The 20,891-nt window shown below is 47.1% G+C and overlaps 1 protein-coding gene across 1 annotated transcript in view; it reads left to right on the forward strand.

Annotated features, from left to right (window-relative positions):
* Positions 1-20,891, forward strand: part of LOC135272751 (ephrin type-B receptor 4-like) — a 117,514-nt gene that overhangs the window by 21,886 nt on the left and 74,737 nt on the right. Inside the window, 4 exon segments of the mRNA XM_064371343.1 lie at positions 17,389-17,504; positions 17,764-17,835; positions 17,837-18,052; positions 19,326-19,722. Coding sequence (XP_064227413.1) covers positions 17,389-17,504; positions 17,764-17,835; positions 17,837-18,052; positions 19,326-19,722 — 801 coding nt within the window.

Consider the following 20,891-nt stretch of genomic DNA (forward strand, 5'->3'; position numbering starts at 1 on the left):
GGCTGGAGTGCAGTGGTGCGATCTCCGCTCATTGCAACCGCCGCCTCCCAGGTTCAAGCGATTCTCCTGCCTTGGCCACCTGAGTAGCTGGAACCACAGGCATGCACCAGCATGGCCAGCTAATTTTTTTTCTTTTTTTTTGAGATGGAGTTTCGCTGTCGTTACCCCGGCTGCAGTGTAATGACGCTATCTGGGCTCACCACAACCTCCACCTCCCGGGTTCAGGCAATTCTCCTTCCTCAGCCTCCTGAGTAGCTGGGATTACAGGCACAGGCCACCGTGCCCAGCTATTTTTTTGTGTTTTTAGTAGAGACGGGGTTTCACCATGTTGACCAGGATGGTCTCTATCTCTTGACTTCGTGATCCACCTGCCTTGGCCTCCCAAAATGCCTGGATTACAGGCGTGAGCCACCACGCCGGCCCTTTTTTTTTTTTTTTTTGAGACAGAGTCTTACTCTGTCTTCCAGGCTGGAGTGCAGTGGTGCGATCTCAGCTTATTGCCATGTTCAAGCGATTCTCCTGCCTTGGCCTCCCGAGGAGCTGGAAACACAGGCATGCACCACCATGGCCAGCTAATTAAAAAAAAAAAAAAAAAGGCCTGGCGTGGTGGCTCACGCCTATAATCCCAGCACTTTGGGAGGCCGAGGCGGGTGGATCACGAGGTCAAGAGATCGAGACCATCCTGGTCTACATGGTGAAACCCTGTCTCTAGTAAAAATAAAAAAAATTAGCTGGGCACGGTGGCACGTGTCTGTAATCCCAGCTGGAGTGCAGTGGTGCGATTTTAGCTTATTGCAACCCCCACCTCCCAGGTTTAAGCGATTCTCCTGCCTTGGCCTCCTGAGTAGTTGGAACCACAGGCATGCACCACCATGGCTAGTTAATTATTATTTTTTTTTGAGACGGAGTTTCGCTCTTGTTACCCAGGCTGGAGTGCAATGACGCGATCTCAGCTCACCGCAACCTCTGCCTCCCGGGTTCAGGCAACTCTCCTACCTCAGCCTCTTGAGTGGCTGGGATTACAAGCACGCGCCACCGTGCCCAGCTAATTTTTTGTATTTTTAGTAGAGACGGGGTTTCACCACGTTGACCAGGAATGTCTCGATCTCTTGACCTCATGATCCATCAGCCTCGGCGTCCGAAAGTGCTGGGATTACAGGCTTGAGCCCCCACGCTCGACCTTCTTTTTTTTTTTTCAGTCTGGAGTGCAGTGATCTGATGTCAGCTCATTGCAACCGCCGTCTCCCAGGTTCAAGCAATTCTCCTGCCTTGGCCTCTTGAGTAGCTGGAACCACAGCCATGCACCACCATGGCCAGCGAATTTTTTTTTTTTTTTTCATGCTGGATTGCAGTGGTGCGATCTCAGGTCATTGCAACTCCCGCCTCCCAGGTTTAAGCGATTCTCTTACCTTGGCGTGCTGAGTAGCTGGAACCACAGGCATGCACCACCATTGCTAGCTAATTTTTTTTTTTTTTTTTTTTTTGAGACGGAGTTTCGCTCTTGTTACCCAGGCTGGAGTGCAATAACGAGATCTCGGCTCATCAGAACCTCCGCCTCCCGGGTTCAGGCAATTCTCTTTCCTCAGCCTCCTGACTAGCTGGGATTGCAGGCAAGCGCCCCCGTGTCCAGCTAATTTTTTGTATTTTTAGTAGAGACGCGGTTTCACCACGTTGCCCAGGATGGTCTCTATCTTTTGACCTCGTGATCCACCCGCCTCGGCCTCCCAAAGTGCTGGGATTACAGGCGTGAGCCACCACGCTCGGCCTTTTCTTTTTTTTTTTTTCCAGGTTGGAGTGCAGTGGTGCGATCTCAGCTCATTGCAACCCCGCCTCCCAGGTTCAAGCGATTCTCCTGCCTTGGCCTCATGAGTAGCTGGAACCACAGGCATGCACCACCATGGCCAGCTAATTTTTTTTTTTTTTTTTTTTTTTAAAGGCCCTGCATGCTGGCTCACGCCTGTAATCCCAGCACTTTGGGAGGCCGAGGCGGGTGGATCACGAGGTCAAGAGATTGAGACCATCCTGGTCAACGTGGTGACACCCTGTCTCTTGTAAAAATACAAAAAATTTGCTGGGCACAGTGGCCCGTGCCTGTAATCCCAGCTACTCAGGAGGCTGAGGCAGGAGAATTGCCTGAACCTGGGAGGCGGAGGTTGCGATGATCCAAGATCGCGTCATTGCACTGCAGCCTGGGTAAGAAGAGCGAAACTCCGTCTCAAAAAAAAAAAAAATTATCTGGCCGTGCAGATCGCACCACTGCACTCCAGCCTGTGAGACAGAGTAAGACTCTGTCTGAAAAAAAAAAAAAAAAAAAAAAAAAAAAAAAAAAAAAAAATTAGCTGGCCGTGGTGGTGCATTCCTGTGGTTCCAGCTACTCATGAGGCCAAGGCAGGACAATCGCTTGAACCTGGGAGGCAGGGGTTGCAATGAGCTGAGATGGCACCACTGCACTCCAGCCTGGGAGACAGAGTAAGACTCTGTCTCAAAGAAAAAAAAAAAGTGGTCGGGCATGGTGGCTCACGCCTGTAATCCCAGCACTTTGAAAGGCCAAGGTGGGTGGATAACGAGGTCAAGAGATCGAGACCATCCTGGTCAACATGCAGAAACCCCATCTCTGCTAAAAATAGGAAAAATTAGCTGGGCATGGTGGTGTGTGCCTGTAATCCCAGCTACTCAGCAGCCTGTGGCAGGAGAATTGCCTGAACCCGGGAGGCGGAGGTTGCGGTGAGCCGAGATCGCGTCATTGCACAGCAGCTTGCGTTTCAAGAGTGAAATTCCGTCTCAAAAAAAAAAAAAAAAAAAAAAAAATTAGCTGGTCAAGGTGGTGCATGCCTGTGTTTCCATCTACTCGGGAGGCCCAGGCAGGAGAATCCCGTGAACCTGGGAGGCGGTGTTTTCAATGAGCTGAGATTGCTCCAATAAACTCCAGCCTGAAGAAAAAAAAAAAAAAAGGCCGAGCGCGGTGGCTTACACCTGTAATCCCAGCACTTTGGGAGGCAGAGCCGGGTGGATCACGAGGTCAAGAGATCGAGACCATCCTGGTCAACGTGGTGACACCCTGTCTCTAGTAAAAATACAAAAAATTAGCTCGTCACGGTGGCGCGTGCCTGTAACCCCAGCTACTCATGAGGCTGAGGCAGGAGAATTGCCTCAACCTGGGAGGCGGAGGTTGGGGTGAGCCGAGATCGCGCCATTGCACTCCAGCCTGGGTAACAAGAACGAAACTCCGTCTAAAAAAAAAAAAAAAAAAGCTGGCCATGGTGGTGCATGCCTGTGGTTCCAGCTACTCAGGTGGCCAACGTAGGAGAATCGCTTTAACCTGGGAGGCAGGGGTTGCAATAAGCTGAGATCGCACCACTGCACTCCAGCCTGGGAGACAGAGTAAGACTCTGTCTCAAAAAAAAAAAAAAAAAAAAAAAATAGCTGGCCGCGGTGGTGCATGTCTGTGGTTCCAGCTACTCAGGAGGCCAAGGCAGGAGAATTGCTTGAACCTGGGAGGCGGGGGTTGCAATGAGCTGAGATGGCACCACTGCACTCCAGCTGGGAGACAGAGTAAGACTCTCTCAAAAAAAAAAAAAAAAAAAAAAGGCCTGGCGTGGTGGCTCACGCCTGTAATCCCAGCACTTTGGGAGGCCGAGGCGGGTGGATCACGAGGTCAAGAGATCGAGACCATCCTGGTCTACATGGTGAAACCCTGTCTCTAGTAAAAATACAAAAAATTAGCTGGGCACGGTGGCACGTGTCTGTAATCCCAACTGGAGTGCAGTGGTGCAATCTCAGCTTATTGCAACCCCTGCCTCCCAGGTTTAAGCGATTCTCCTACGTTGGCCTCCTGAGTAGCTGGAACCGCCGGCATGCACCACCATTGCTAGCTAATTTTTTTTTTTTTTTTTTATGAGACGGAGTTTTGCTCTTGTTACCCAGGCTGGAGTGCAATGACACAATCTCGGCTCACCGCAACCTCTGCCTCCTGGGTTCAGGCAACTCTCCTGCCTCAGTCTCTTGAGTAGCTGGGATTACAAGCACGCGCCACCGTGCCCAGCTAATTTTTTGTATTTTTAGTAGAGACGCGGTTTCACCACGTTGACCAGGAATGTCTCGATCTCTTGACGTCGTGATCCACCTGTCTCGGCGTCCGAAAGTGCTGGGATTACAGGCTTGAGCCACCACGCTTGACCTTTATTTTTTTTTCAGTCTGGAATGCAGTGGTCTGATGTCAGCTCATTGCAACCGCCACCTCCCAGGTTCAAGCAATTCTCCTGCCTTGGCCTCTTGAGTAGCTGGAACCACAGCCATGCACCACCATGGCTAGCGATTTTTTTTTTTTTTTCATGCTGGATTGCAGTGGTGCGATCTCATGTCATTGCAACCCCTGCCTCCCAGGTTTAAGCGATTCTCTTACCTTGGCGTGCTGAGTAGCTGGAACCACAGGCATGCACCACCATTGCTAGCTAGTTTTTTTTGTTTGTTTGTTTGAGACGGAGTTTCGCTCTTGTTACCCAGGCTGGAGTGCAATAACGAGATCTCGGCTCATCAGAACATCCGCCTCCCGGGTTCTGGCAATTCTCTTGCCTCAGCCTCCTGACTAGCTGGGATTGCAGGCAAGCGCCCCCATGCCCAGCTAATTTTTTGTATTTTTAGTAGAGACCCGGTTTCACCACGTTGCCCAGGATGGTCTCTATCTTTTGACCTCGTGATCCACCCGCCTCGGCCTCCCAAAGTGCTGGGATTACAGGCGTGAGCCACCACGCTCGGCCTTTTCTTTTTTTTTTTTTTTCAGGTTGGAGTGCAGTGGTGCGATCTCAGCTCATTGCAACCCCCGCCTCCCAGGTTCAAGCGATTCTCCTGCCTTGGCCTCCTGAGTAGCTGGAACCACAGGCATGCACCACCATGGCCAGCTAATTTTTTTTTTTTAAAGGCCCTGCGTGGTGGCGCACGCCTGTAATCCCAGCACTTTGGGAGGCCGAGGCGGGTGGATCACGAGGTTAAGAGATGGAGACCATCCTGGTCAACATGGAGAAACCCCGTCTCTACTAAAAAAAGGAAAAATTAGCTGGGCACGGTGCTGCCTGCCTATAATCCCAGCTACTCAGCAGGCTGTGGCAGGAGAATTGCCTGAACCCGGGAGGCGGAGGTTGCGTCATTGCACTGCAGCTTGAGTATCAAGAGAGAAATTCCGTCTCCAAAAAAAAAAAAAAAAAACTTAGCTGTCCAAGGTGGTGCATGCCTGTGTTTCCAGCTACTCGGGAGGCCAAGGCAGGAGAATCGCTTGAACCTGGGAGGCAGGGTTTGCAATGAGCTGAGATCGCTCCACTACACTCCAGCCTGAAAAAAAAAAAAAAAAAGGCCGAGCGTTGTGGCTAACGCTAGTAATCCCAGCACTTTGGGAGGCCGAGGCGGGTGGATCACGAGGTCAAGAGATCGAGACTATCCTGGTCAACGTGGTGACACCCTGTCTCTTGTAAAAATACAAAAAAGTAGCTGGGAACGGTGGCGTGTGCCTGTAATCCCAGCTACTCAGGAGGCTGAGGCAGGAGAATTGCCTGAACCTGGGAGGCGGAGGTTGTGGTGAGCCGAGATCACGCCATTGCACTCCAGCCTGGGTAACAAGAGCGAAACTCCGCCTGAAAAAAAAAAAAAAAAAAAAATTAGCTGGCAATGGTGGTGCATGCCTGTGGTTCCAGCTACTCAGGTCGCTAACGCCGGAGAATCGCTTTAACCTGGGAGGCGGGGGTTGCAATGAGCTGAGATGGCACCACTGCACTCCAGCCTGGGAGACAGAGTAAGACTCTGTCTCAAAGAAAAAAAAAAGTGGTCGGGCGTGGTGGCTCACGCCTGTAATCCCAGCACTTTGGGAGGCCAAGGAGGGTGGATCATGAGGTCAAGAGATCGAGACCATCCTGGTCAACGTAGCGAAACCCCGTCTCTATTAGAAATACAAAAAATTAGCTCGTCACGGTGGCGCATGCCTGTAACCCCAGCTACTCATGAGGCTGAGGCAGGAGAATTGCCTCAACCTGGGAGGCGGAGGTTGTGGTGAGCCGAGATCGCGCCATTGCACTCCAGCCTGGGTAACAAGAGCGAAACTCCGTCTGAAAAAAAAAAAAAAAAAATTAGCTGGCAATGGTGGTGCATGCCTGTGGTTCCAGCTACTCAGGTGGCCAAGGCAGGACAATCGCTTGAACCTGGGAGGCGGGGGTCGTAATGAGCTGAGATCGCACCACTGCACTCCAGCCTGAAAAAAAAAATAAATAAATAAAAACAAGAGCTGAATTTCGCCCTTGTTACGCAGGCTGGAGTGCAATGGCGCGATCTCGGCTGACCGCCACCTCCGGCGCCCGGTTTCAAGCTATTCGCCTGCCTCACCCTCCTGAGTAACTGGGATTACAGGCGCGCCCCACCGTGCCCTGCTAATGTTTTGTATTTATAGTAGAGATGGGGTTTCACCATGTTGACCAGGATGGTCTCGATCTCTTGACCTCGTGATCCACCTGCCTCGGCCTCGCAACGTACTGGGATTACAGGCGTGACCTACCACGCCCGGCCTTTTTTTTGTGTGTGTGTGAGACCAGAGTCTTACTCTGTCTCCCAGGCTGGAGTGCAGTGGTGCGATCTCCGCTCATTGCAACCGCCGCCTCCCAGGTTCAAGCGATTCTCCTGCCTTGGCCACCTGAGTAGCTGGAACCACAGGCATGCACCAGCATGGCCAGCTAATTTTTTTTCTTTTTTTTTGAGACGGAGTTTCGCTGTCGTTACCCCGGCTGCAGTGTAATGACGCTATCTGGGCTCACCACAACCTCCGCCTCCCGGGTTCAGGCAATTCTCCTTCCTCAGCCTCCTGAGTAGCTGGGATTACAGGCACGGGCCACCGTGCCCAGCTATTTTTTTGTATTTTTAGTAGAGACGGGGTTTCACCATGTTGACCAGGATGGTCTCGATCTCTTGACCTCGTGATCCACCTGCCTTGGCCTCCCAAAATGCCTGGATTACAGGCGTGAGCCACCACGCCGGCCCTTTTTTTTTTTTTTTTTTTTTTTTTGAGAGAGTCTTACTCTGTCTCCCAGCTGGAGTGCAGTGGTGCCATCTCAGCTCATTGCAACCCCCTCCTCCCAGGTTCAAGCGATTCTCCTGCCTTGGCCTCCCGAGGAGCTGGAAACACAGGCGTGCACCACCATGGCCAGCTAATTAAAAAAAAAAAAAAAAGGCCTGGCGTGGTGGCTCACGCCTGTAATCCCAGCACTTTGGGAGGCCGAGGCAGGTGGATCACGAGGTCAAGAGATCGAGACCATCCTGGTCTACATGGTGAAACCCTGTCTCTAGTAAAAATACAAAAAATTAGCTGGGCACGGTGGCACGTGTGTGTAATCCCAGCTGGAGTGCAGTGGTGCGAACTCAGCTTATTACAACCCCCGCCTCCCAGGTTTAAGCGATTCTCCTGCCTTGGCCTCCTGAGTAGTTGGAACCACAGGCATGCACCACCATGGCTAGTTAATTATTATTTTTTTTTGAGATGGAGTTTCGCTCTTGTTACCCAGGCTGCAGTTCAATAGCGCAGTTCAATGGCGCGATCTCGGCTCACCGCAACCTCCGCTTCCCGGGTTCAGGCAATTCTCCTGCCTGAGCCTCTTGAGTAGTTGCGATTACAGGCACGCGCCACCGTGCCCAGCTAATTTTTTGTATTTTTAGTAGAGACGGGGTTTCACCACATTGACCAGGATGGTCTCGATCTCTTGATCTCGTAATCCACCCGCCTCGGCCTCTCAAAGTGCTGGGATTACAGGCGTGGGCCTCCCCGCCCGGCCCGGCCAACTAAGTTTTGTATTTTTAGTAGTGATGGGGTTTCAGCATGTTAGCAGGCTGGTCTCCAACTCCCAACCTCAGGTGATCCACCCACCTCAGCCTCCCAAAGTGCTTCCACAGCCCCACCAGCGTCTGTTTTTCACAAAGGTTATTCTTTACGAAACATCCTGCATCGTCAGAGAGTTGGCTTTCTGGGAAACAGTTACAATAATATCCACAAGAAACCACTTAGTTCTATACATGTGTATGAGTGAGCCAACGTAGTACATATGTAAGTAAATGTATTAGTATGAACAAAAGTAGGAGGACCTACACTAAATAGAAAGAGTGGTCATTTCATTATTTCATTTTTAATTATTTTGGGAATATAGTAAGTGGATGTATTTATGGGGTACATGAAATGTTTTGATATAGGCATGCAATGTATAATTATCACATCATGAAAGATGGGATATCCATCCTCTCAAGCCTGCATCCTTTGTCTTACAGTCCAATTATCCTTTTTCAGTTATTTTAAAATGCACAGTTAAATTATTATGAATTATAGTCACCCTGCTGTGCTATCAAATACTAGGTCTTATTCATTCACTTTATTTTTGGGGCCCATTAACCACCCCCACCTTCCCATCTCCCCCCACTACCCTATCTCCATGAGTTCAATTGTTTGGATGTTTAGATCCCACAAAGGAGTAAGAATACACAGTGTTTTTCTTTCTGTGCCTGGCTTATTTCACTTAACATAATGACCTCCGGTTCCATCCATGTTGTTACAATCTCATTCTTTTTTATGACTGAATAGTACTCCATTATGTATACATACCACATTTCCCTTATCCATTCATCTGTTAATGGACACTTAGTTTACTTCCACATCCTGGCTATTGTGAATAGAGCTGCAACAAACATGGGAGTGTGGATATCTCTTCGACTGGTTTCCTTTCTTTTGGCTATATACCCAGCAGTGGAATTGCTGGATTATATGGTAGCTCTATTTTTAGTTTTTTGAAGAACCTCTAAACCGCTCTCCATCGTGGTTGTACTAATTTACATTCCCACCGACAGTGTACAAGGGTTCTCTTTTCTTCACATCCCTGCCAGCATTTATTATTGCCTGACATTTTAACTAGGGTGAGGTGATATCTCATTGTAGTTTTTATTTGCATTTCTCTGATGATCAACGATGTTGAGCACTTTTTCATATGCCTGTTCGCCATTTGTGTTTTCTTTTGAGAAATGTCTATTTAACTCTTTTGCTTATTTTTAAAATCAGATTATTAAGGTTTTCTTTCCTATAGAGTTGTTGAGCTCCTTATATATTTTGGTGATTAGGGAAAAAATTTGTTTGCAAATATTTTCTCCTATTCTATGGACTGTTTCTTCACTTATTGATTGTTTCCTTTGCTGTGCAGAAGACTTTTAACTTGACCTGATTCCACTTGTCCGTTTTTGCTTTGGTTGCCTGTTTGTGGGGTGTTACTCAAGAAGTATTTGCCTGGAATGTGGTCCTGGAGAGTTTCCCCAATATTTTCTTGCAGTAGTTTCACAGTGTGAGGTCTTAGATTTAATTATTTAATTCATTTGGATTTGATTTTTGTATATGGTGAGAGAGATAGGGGTCTAAATGCATTCTTTTGCGTATGGACATCAGCACCATTTATTGAAAAGATTGTCTTTTCCCCAGTGTATGTTCTTCCTGCCTTTGTTGAAAATGAGTTCAATATAGGTATGTGGAATTTTTTCTGGATTCTCTGTTCTGTTCATTGGTCTATGTGCCTGTTTTTATGCCAGTACCAAGCTATTTTGGTTACTATAGCTCTGTAGTGTAATTTGAAGTCAGGTAATGTGATTCTTCTAGTTTTTGTTTTGTTTCGTTTTGTTTTCCTGTATGATAGCTTTGGATTTTCTGAGTGTTTTTGTAGTTCCATATAGATTTTATGATTTTTTTTCTATTTTGTGAAGAATGTCATTTGTATTTTGATAGGCATTGCATTGAATCTATTTATCACTTTGGGTAGTATGGACATCTTAATGATATCAATTATTCCAATTCATGAGCATGGACTATCTTTCCATTTGTTGGTGTCCTCTTCAATTTCTTTCGTCAGTATTTTATAGTTTTCATTAAAGAGATATTTCACTTTTTTGGTTAATTTGTATGTATTTAATTTTATTTGTGGCTTTTGTAAATTGGACCACCTATTTTTTTTTTTTTTTTTTTTTTTGAGATGGAATCTCACTCTGTCACCAAGAGTGGAGTGCGATCTCTGCTCACTGCAAATTTTGCCTTCAGGGTTCAAGTGATTCTCCTGCTTTAGCCTCTTGAATAGCTAGGATTACAGGCATGCACCACTGCGCCCAGCTAATTTTTGTATTTTTAGTAGAGAAGAGGTTTCACCATGTTGGTCAGACTGATCTCAAACTCCTGACTTCATGATCCGCCCACCTCAGCCTTCCAAAGTGCTGGGATTACAGGCATTAGCCACCACACCTGGCCTTATTTCTTTTTCAGTTTGTTCATTGTTAGCATATAGAAATGCTACTGATTTTTGCATATTGATTTTGTATCATGCAACTTTACTGAATTTTTCAGTTCTAATATTTTGTTAGAGTCTTTTTGAAGGTTTTTAGCATAAAGGGATGATGAAATTTATCATATGTTTTTTCAGCATCAATCTAATTGATCATATGGTTTTTGTCCTTCATTCTGTTAATATGATGTATCACATTGATTGATTTGCCTATGTTGAGCCATCCTTGCATCCCAGGGATAAATCCCACTTGGTCTTGATAAATTATCTTTCTAGTGTATTGTTCAATTCAGTTTGCTAATATTTTGTTGAGGATTTTTGCTTCAATAATCATCAGGGATATTGGCTTGTAGTTTTTGTGTTCTTTTTGTTGTCATTTGACATATCTTTGTCTGGTTTTGGTATCAGGGTAATATTGGCCTCATAGAATGAGTTTGCAAGTACTGCCTCTTCCTCCATTTTCATTTGTTTTAAGACATTTTTTGATTTCTTTTTTTAATTTCTTCATTGACCCGCTGGTCATTCAGGAGCATATTGTTTAACTTTCATGTATTTGAATAGTTTCCAAAATTCCTCAATTTCTAGTTTTATTCCATTATGGTCAGAGAAGATGCTTGATATCATTGTAATTTTTTTGAATGTTTTAAGACTAGTTTTATGAACTAACATATGGTTTGTCCTTGAGAATAATCCATGTGTTGAGGAAAAAAATGTGTATTCTGCAGCTATTGGATGAAATGTTCTCTAAATACCGATTAGTTATGTGGTCTGTGGTGCAGATTAAGTCTGATATTTCCTTGTTGATTTTCTGTCTGGAAGATCTGTCAAATGCTGAAAAGTGGGGTGTTGAAATCTCCAGCTATTATTGTATTGGAGCCTATCTGTTTCTTTAGCTCTAATAACATTCACTTTGTATATCTGGGTACTCCAGTGTTGAGTGTACATACATTTAAAATTGTTATATGCTAAAGAGCGGCTACTTTAAAGTACTGGCATTGCAAGGCATTCCTGTTGTTTTCCTTTGTACTTCAGTGCTTCCATTTTCCAAGATTTGTGTTATTTTGCATTAAGCACATGTTACCTTTGCAGTCTGGGGAGAGAAAATCTTGTAATTGTAAAAGAAAAAGGGCATGGACAGTAGTATTAAATGCTGCAGAGATGCCAAAGTATAGTAGATGGAAAAAGTCAGCAGTGACGCCAGTGAGACGGTTGTACTGGAACGGACACACTTGAAGAGAACCAGCTGCGGGGTGAGTGGAAAGTAGGTAAGGAAATAAAGGTATCTCACTTTTTACAGAAGTAGAACAAAAAGAGAAGTGGAAAAATAGAAAGGTGAGGAGAGGGGAGTGAAAAATCAGCCCAAATGATTTTAAAGATGGAGAATCTGAGCAAGTTTGCTGCTGATAGGGATGAAGCCAGGAAAGAGAGAGGACCAATATGAGAGGTGTACAACTGAGGGTGCGAGGTGCCTGTGAGGACATGGAATTGGGTCCAGAGAACAACGTGACTGAGTTGGCCTAGGCGGAAACAAAGGCACTCACCGTGGTGCCTCTTTCTCTAAACCAAGAGGCATAGTTAATGCAGACAGCAATTTATCTCAAGGTGATGAAATCGGTGCCTGGTCATTTCACTTTTGTCGATAGAAAGTGGCCATCTGTTGAAAGGAAGGACCTGGGCCTGGTGAGGAGGGGATTGAGAAGGTGAAAAGAAGGGAAAATTATGGCAGAGATCCCGAGCTGGAGCTAAAGTGACAGCCTGCTATGGGGTGCTGCTGGGAAACTTCTCTTCCCTTTACCCAACTTCAAAGTAAGAGTTCAGGACTACTGTTTGCAGGTAGTTTAGCATCACTTACTCGATCCAGGTAAGGGGACTGGTTTCCAAGCTGTTTCTCCACAACACTTAGGTGGCAGATGAGTCCCGACTGGGGAACAGGGGAGGATCCAAAAAGCCCCATGAGATTAGCTATGGCTTCCCACAGCTGGCAGGATTTCCACACCTGACACCTGATCTTTGGGGCCCCAGTACCAGAGTTAGATTCGCATGTGCTATTTCCTGTGTTAGGTAATGACCTCTATATATTTCCTTACCATAGACTTTAAAAAACTCTACATTCTCTAGCCATGCCTTTTGGCTTCTCTCCCTCAGTCTCATCTCCTATGGTTGAGATAAGCAGGAGCAAAACTCTCCAAAGTGTAAACCAGAGGACCTGTCCTGCTACATCTGGTGCTGTTTTCTCCCAGCACTGCCTCCCATCCTTTCCAGACACACCAGGATACACTGATAGGGGACTACTATGCCTTAACAGGCACTGGGATTTTAGTTGCCTTGTTTCAAGGAGTGGTTCTCAACCAGGAGCCATTCCTCACCCCACCCCCACCCTAGGGACATTTAGCAATGGCTGGAAACATTTTTGGTTGTCATAAGTGGGGGCAGGGAGAGACATCCAGTGGGCAGAGGCCAAGAATGCTTCTAAATATCCTAGAATGCACGGAATAGCCCCCACAATGAATTATGCAGTCCCAAATGCCAATAGTTCCAAAAGTGAGGGATATTGCTTTGGAGCTCTTCAGCTGACAGGACTCTTTGAAGTTTTGCTATAATCCATTTAAAATTTGAAACGTATGCCAGAGACAAATTAAAGAAAATACTTGAGGAATTGTCATTTATAAATTTCCACCAGATGGTGCTAAATGACAAGTGAAAATCCAACCTACTCTAGCCTCCATTTCAGAATTCAGTTTCTCTCCCTGGAGTAATAATGTAATGCCCATTCTTTGCAAATAGGATTGTTGCTCCTTAGGTACTGAGTGTTCTGTACCACCAGTATTTTTATGCAAGTGAATTAAAGGGAGTAATGACTAAAACTCAGCCTTACAGATGAAAAGAACAGGACCACCTCCTCAATCAGCTACAGGATTTCCATTCCCTGTAGCAACAAGGGTATGGGAGAATCAGCTAGCTTTTTTTCTTCTTTAGCCAATTTTTAGCTGGGCACTTGGTCATCTGAAAAAGACAATTCCAAGACTCCTTGACCCTTAGGAAGGCTAAGTAATGAAGTTTAGGCCATTAGTGAGATGTGATCAGAAGTGCTGTGGGCTGCTTCTGAGTAGTACTCTTAAAGCAGTGGTTCTCAACTAGAGGTGACTTTGCCCCCCCCACCAGAGACATCTGGCAATGTCTGACATTCTTAGCTGTCACAATTGGGAGATGGTACTGGCATCTTGTGGGTAGAGACCAGTGATGCTACTAAAACTACAATGCACAGGACCACCTCCAAAACAGAATTATCCAACCCCAAATGTGCATAGTGCCAAAGTGGAGAAACCCTTAGAGGGAAAGGGCATGGCCCTGGCTTTCTCTTTCCCACTGGCTGAGAGGTGCAGTGGTGCACCATCTTGGACCACGTGGGCCAAGGCAAGAAACCAGGGAGGGTGGAGCCATAGACAAGTGGAGCTGCCATACTCTGGACTCCTTACACCCACTGCCACAAGATTGAAATGCACTTCTCAACAGTGTGAGCCACTCCTCTTCTGCATCTCTGTGACAGCAGCCAACTAATATTCTATCTAATGCCCTAGTACACCATATATATATTATTATTCGTAGAACCAGGAATTGCTTTACCTGAACTATAGCCACACTAGGCCTGCATCCTTCTGCCTTCACCAAGAATCCCCTGAGCTCTTTCTCCCTATCTTACCCCTCTCCATCTCTCTTTCCTTACTCTCTAGATGCTGGCTACTTTTTTGAAGCAGAGATTCCACCAGGCCCTAACGGACTTATCTGTCTCAATCCACACCTGAATTCCCAAGACATCAACCTCCTACCATCTCCTGCTTCTATCCATAGACATCTCATTTCCTCCCACATCCATTTTCTGAAGTGGAAGAAGAATCTTTTCTAAAATAATCCCCCTCTACATACACAGGCCCTTACCCTGCTATGTCTTCATATAACTCACCACAACATACACTTCTATTTCTCTGCTTATTGTCCATGTTCTACACAAAAGGTTTAATTTTATGAGGCCAAAAACTGTATTGTTTACTACTGTATATCTGGTAAATAGAATATTACTGTCCAATAGAAATATAATGCATGCCACATATATAATTTTATATGTTCTTGTAGCCACACTAATAAAAAAGATAAAAATGAAATTGTCATCTGTAATCTCAATAGTCCTTCTCTAAGATGTTATCACTGTAAAGAAACTCAGACATTTTACATTCTTTTTCTCATTCTTCTTCAAAATCTAGTGTGTAATTTACCCTTACTGTATATCTGAGTCCAGGCTACTACAATTCAGGTTCTCACGGCCACATGTAGTGGTTACAACAGACAGTGCCGACACAGAATACTTGGCACATAACAGACATCCAGCATATATTTGTTAAAGTTAATACTCTATAACATTTTAATTCTTCTATATATAGTAATAGTAGTAATGTCACATCATTAATATCACCCAATTGACTTAGCCATTTCCTCATTGGGCATTTAGGTCATTTCCAATTTTCATTTTTAAAAATGATTCCATAATAAACAACTATCTGGTTCCTGATTAGTAGAAACATGGTGAAACCCCGTTTCTACTAAAAATACAAAAACAAAAACGAAAAAGAAAAATAAATAGTAAGCACGTGAGAGGACTAAGGGGATAATTGATTTAAGAACTGCAGAAGTGCTTTTACTCAAATATAACTGATTGATTAGATATACTACCCTTTCCAGCTCCTTGTCCTCAAGACTGGATCTGGGTAACAAAGAAAACTGTTACCTATTTTCCTTGGGCTCACTTGACTGGAAAAACAGTCAAGAGAACTGCTTATCTTTGGATGCCAAGATGCTGAAAATTAATAGTACAGCGGATCTGGTGAGCGATTTTGGATATTTGTTGGGCTGGAGTATTAGGGAACTAAATCTGGTTTAGATTGTCACTGGAGGAATTCTTGTTTGAGAGCCAAAATATCTGTTTTTTAGCTTAGTCTGATCACCAGTTTTGTGCATGACCTTGGACTGACAGGCTCTGTAGCATCTCTAGGCTTCAGTAAGTGGTTCCATAAAACCATCAAGGGGATGTCAAAGATCCCTTTTGGTTCTTTAGTTTTATAGATCTAATGCTAACTGACTTTCAGATTCTAAAACCACCATGTAGATTCCACAAACTCAGAAACATTACTCCCCACAGGACTTCATCCTGCATGCAGTTCCCATTCCAGTTTCCCATTCTGGATTGGGCTGCCTCAGAAGAACCCCCACTACCCATGGCTCTGCGAGGACAGTTCTCCTTTGATGCCCTACTTGTAAGTTTCCCATTCTTTTTGATGCCTCTCATGTCAGTTTCCTCTTGTTTGCTGAATCTGCTAGTGAAGTCACGGCCTGCATTCCACCAATGCCCTCTTCTTGCCAGAGAGAAGCTTGGGGAATTTCTCAAAGTCTCCTTCCTCACCTCTCTTACAAAAAGATTTACTCATTTACCCATTCAGACCTTTACTTGAGTTTTCCTTCCCTCATTTATCACTGATTGGAGGCTTTAAGACAAAAAGCTTCAAAAACTAAGCTTCTGAAACAAGGTGACAGTAAATCTAAGGTGTTTTTTTTTTTTTTTTTTTTTTTTTTCTCTCCCTGCCTACAGATTTAGACTCTAAGGTGCTATTTCCCAGACATACTCTTCAGGTACCTGTGAATATATACAACTAGGAGCTGTTTTTGAAGAAAACTGCGCTTTAGTTGCCTTCAGAATATGTCAGAAGAAGGCAAATCTATTAAGAGCACAGTGAATTTGAAGGCTCTGGGAGAAAAGAAGAAAGTCTTTGAGTTTCATTCTGGAATTTAAGCTATTCTTTGTCTCTTGGGTACAAAGGTAGGTGACATTATGAATTTCTGAGGCTGGTTAGTGGCATATAAATAGCACTTCTTGTGATTGGTAAATATGTGCATGGACCCAAGCTTGGAAAGGCTGGTGATTGTGAACAGGAAACATGAGACTCCATCTTGTACTAGTGATGAGATAGTCTTTCCTGATTATGTTCCATTTCCCGATGTCTCAAGTAGCCCTTGCATTGACCTCACTTGGCTCGACTCTGTTGTAGTTGCAGCTGGAGAGTCAATCACTTTTGCCAAATGGTTCAGGGAGGCTAATGGAGGCTTTTGGCTTCACTTTTGCCACCCTCCTCTCACACACATACCGCCTCAACTCTTGGCAGTCCTTTGAGAAAGCCATTCCATTGATGGTGGCCACACAGCCTCTGCTTCTTGGGGTAGTGTCATCTAATACAATATGAAACCTTTCAAAGAAGGAAAAAGTAAAGTTAATCACACTCTATTTCTAAAATGAAGTATTAAGTATCCATTCTTCCTTGGGTAATGAAATTGTAGTCTCTACACCAAAATGAGTTTACTTGAAATGTGGGGTCACCAACCTGTTTCTTTTCCACCCCTCAATTTCCATACTCATTCTTAGAAACAGCAGGTCACCCAAAACAACAAAAGTCATTTCTAACTGAAAGTAAGCTATATGTTCTACTCCAAATTTATATGATTTTCCTGCCACTTAAAAACTTATCTACCTCTCTGTAACTCAGATAACTGTAAAATACAAATGATTACATAGAATATGTCCTGTCTCCTGGGAGAATAAATGCTATATTGTATATAGGGAAGAATGGTGTCTGTTCAAACATGGCTTTTCTGAAAGCAGGGAGGGGTCTTGGACAGGGAGTGAAGTTTCGGGGCCTCCCGCACCAGCACCAGCAGCCTCTGTTCGTGGGGGTCAGGACCTGGGCAGGGCTCTCATTTTAACCTTTTCTGAGCTGCCACCCCTTCTCCCAGTACGTTTTGTTCTCCCTCCCTCCTCCAGGGAGGCTTAGATCTAGGGTATCCCGAGGCAGCCCCATGCGTGCCAGATGTTGGGGTTGGGGTTGGCACTTAGCAAAAGAGGCCAGAAATCAGAGTCGGGTGTAGAGGGCAGGGCTTGCTCCCCTCTCCCCCTGCCCCCAGCTCGGAGCTAAGAGGATCCACCTGCCTCAGTTTCCAGGGATCTGGTGTTCCTGACCTCCCTTCCCCACCCCGAGCACTGACTTTGTCTCTCTCTCTGTCTCAGAGACCCTGCTGAATACAAAATTGGAAACTGCTGATCTGAAGTGGGTGACGTTCCTTCAGGTGGATGGGCAGGTGAGAGCTGGGCCCAGGAGCTGGAGCTCTGGAGGAAACTAAGGGAGGAGCGGGTGCCCTTGCTGCCTGTTTTCTGTGTACCACTCCTCACCCCTGTCCCCCAGATGACAGCGGCCCAAGCAGTGTCATCTGAGCCCTTGCCCTCAGAGGCGCCCTCCGAACAGTACCAGCGGCCCCTTCCTGAGTCTCTCTCACTTTGTGGGGTTCACCCCATGCAGCCTTCTCCCTGGCGGCCCCGACCTGACCCCCTTCTCTGCAGTGGGAGGAGCTGAGCGGCCTGGATGAGGAGCAGCACAGCGTGCGCACCTACGAGGTGTGTGATGTGCAGCGCCCCCCCGGGCCAGGCCCACTGGCTCCGCATGGGCTGGGTCCCCCGTCGGGGCGCCGTCCACGTGTACACCACACTGAGCTTCACCATGCTGGAGTGTCTGTCCCTGCCTCGGGCCGGGCACTCCTGTAAAGAGACTTTCACCGTCTTCTACTATGAGAGCGATGCGGACGCGGCCATGGCCCTCACGCCCGCCTGGATGGAGAACCCCTACATCAAGGTACCAGGGCACCCCAGGGGCTCAGCAACAGCCAAGGCGGGATTCCTAGTGAGCAGGCCCATGGCCTAGAGGGTAGCCGATGCGGTTCCCAGGCCTCTGGTCAGGGCACTGGGGGCTGGAAGCAGAAGGCTGAGCTATGGGGAGGGAAGCAGGTGGTCTTCTGGGTGGAGCAGCAGAATATCCAGGGGCTGCTTGGCCAGGCCCCCAGGGAGACCCAGGCCTGATGCCTCCAGTCACCTCGGCCACCCTACCCCACCACGCTCCAGCCATGCTGAGCTGCTCCATTCCCTGACTGCCCCTGGCTGGTTTCCAGCTCCGGACTTTGCAGCAGCCTCCACCTAGGGGCCTTCTCTCTGCCTCTCACAGCCCTACTTGTCTTCCAGATTCCAGCTCCGAGATCTTGCCTGTGCCGCCTTGGCAGATTCTTCCCTGCGGTCCTGCAGAGCTCTGCCCACCTGTCTGTCTCGGCACTCATTTCGCTTTATTAACTTTTGTTTTAATTTTTTAAATTTTTGAGACGGAGTCTCACTCTGTTACCCAGGCTGGAGTGCAGTGTCTCAATCTTGGCTCACTGCAACCTCCACCTCCCTTCCTCTTTCAAGCAGTTCTCTGCCCCAGCCCCACTGAGATTACAGGTGCACACCACCATGCCCCACTAATTTTTTTTTGTATTTTTAGTAGAGATGGGGTTTCACTATCTTGGCCAGATTGGTCTTGAACTCCTGACCTCAGGTGATCCACCCACCTTGGCCTCCCAAAGTGCTGGGATTACAGGTGTGAGCCACCGTGCCCCGCCTGTTTATTTTATTTTATATCTATATTTTTAAAATGGGGTCTTGCTATGTTGCCCAGGCTGGTATCGAACTCCTGGGCTCAAGCGATTCTCCTGCCTTGGCCTCCCAAAGTGCTAGGGTTACAGGCCTGAGGCAACAAGCCCGGCCTCGGGATACTTTATAACTTCCCTAGGATTCATTTATTTCTGTCTCCTTGACTCTGAGATCAAAGCCTGGCATGGCGTCAGTGTCAGTAAATGTTTGTAGAACAAGTGACTGAAAAGGGCAGGGGGCAGGCTGGAGGTTGGGCACATTGCAGGAGCTTTGCAAGGATGAATGGACAGTGTAGGGGCCTGCAGAAAGTGTGTCCTGGGGAAGGTGGGGGAAGGTTCTGGAACAGGAATGGAGGAGGTCAGGGAGGGTGAGCTGGGAAGCACATGACAGTCTGCTGGGTCCTCAGGGAGTGGGACAGCAGCGGTGTGTCTCCCCCACCCTGGCAGGTGGACACGGTGGCCACCGAGCATCTCACCCAGAAGCGCCCTGGGGCCGAGGCCACCGGGAAGGTGAATGTGAAGATGCTGCACCTGGGACAGCTCAGCAAGGCCGGCTTCTACCTGGCCTTCCAGGACCAGGGCGCCTGCATGGCCCTGCTGTCACTGCACCTCTTCTACAAGAAGTGTGCCCAGCTGACTGTGAACCTGACCCGCTTCCCGGAGACTGTGCCTCGGGAGCTGGTTGTGCCCGTGGCCGGGAGCTGCGTGGTGGACGCCGTCCCTGCCCCTGGCCCCAGTCCCAGCCTCTACTGCCGTGAGGATGGCCAGTGGGCCGAGCAGCCGGTCACGGGCTGCAGCTGTGCTCCAGGGTTCGAGGCCGCTGAGGGGAACACCAAGTGCCGAGGTGAGAGCTGGAGCTTCTCCTGAGAATGCTGCTCATCCAGGGCAGGGGAGAGTCCTGAACAAATGCCATGAACTCCACTCTTGGACCCACGTTTGTTTGTTTGTTTGTTTGTTTTTGGAGACCGTGTCTTGCTCTGTCGCCCAGGCTGAAATTCAATGGCATAGTCTAGGCTCACTGCACCCTCCGCCTCCCGGGTTCAAGCAATTCTCCTGCCTCAGCCTCCCGAGCAGCTGAGATTACAGGCGCCCACACCATGCCCGGCTAATTTTGTATTTTTAGTAGAGACAAGGTTTCACCATGTTGGCCAGGCTGGTCTCAAACCCCTGACCTTGTGATCCACCAGCCTCGGCCTCCTAAAGTGGTAGATTACAGGCATAAGCCACCATGCCTAGCCCAGACCCATTTCTTAAGTTTCCATTTTATTTATTTAGTTTTTGAGATGGAGCCTCCCTCTGTCACCTAGGCTGGAGTACAGTGGAGCGATCTTGGCTCACTGCAACCAGGTTCAAGCGATTCCCCTGCCTCAGCCTCCGGAGTAGCTGGGATTACAGGTACACACCACCACGCACAGCTAATTTTGTATTTTTAATAGAGACTGGATTCACCATGTTAAGCAGGGTAGTCTCGAACTCCTGACCTCGGGATCTGCCCCACTCAGCCTCCCAAAGTGGGATTACAGGCATGAGCCGACACCCGGCCAAGTTTCCATTTTAAATGCTCTTCCCTCTCCTGAGGTTACTGGAGGGTGGATCTGTTTTCTGGGCTCTTTCTCATTTCCAGACTTCTCTGGAAGCCTGGCCAACTTCCCTGCTTGCCGACCATGGGAGGCTGGCCTGGGCTGCAGGACTGTCCTGTGAGGGGACCTTGTTGGTGTCCAGACAAAGCCATCAAGTTCTCCCCACTTGTTCATTGTGAGTCTCCTCTAATTTGCTGATACTGAATACTCATGTAGCCTTCCCTCTAGACAAGGGCTTCTTACCCTCTGGTTTTCTAGGGAATCTGTGAGCTTTGGTGGAAGAAAAAAAATGATTTTTTTTTTTTTTGAGACAGAGTCTTGCTCTGTCGCCCAGGCTAGCGTGCAGTGAGTGGCACAATCTCAGCTCACTGCAGCCTCCGCCTCCCAGGTTCAAGTGATTCTCCTGCCTCAACCTCCCGAATAGCTGGGATTA

Source organism: Aotus nancymaae, unplaced genomic scaffold (genome assembly GCF_030222135.1).
Source record: "Aotus nancymaae isolate 86718 unplaced genomic scaffold, 86718_ANA_hifiasm-v0.15.2.pri h1tg000131l, whole genome shotgun sequence".
NCBI classification, from domain to species: Eukaryota; Metazoa; Chordata; class Mammalia; order Primates; family Aotidae; genus Aotus; species Aotus nancymaae.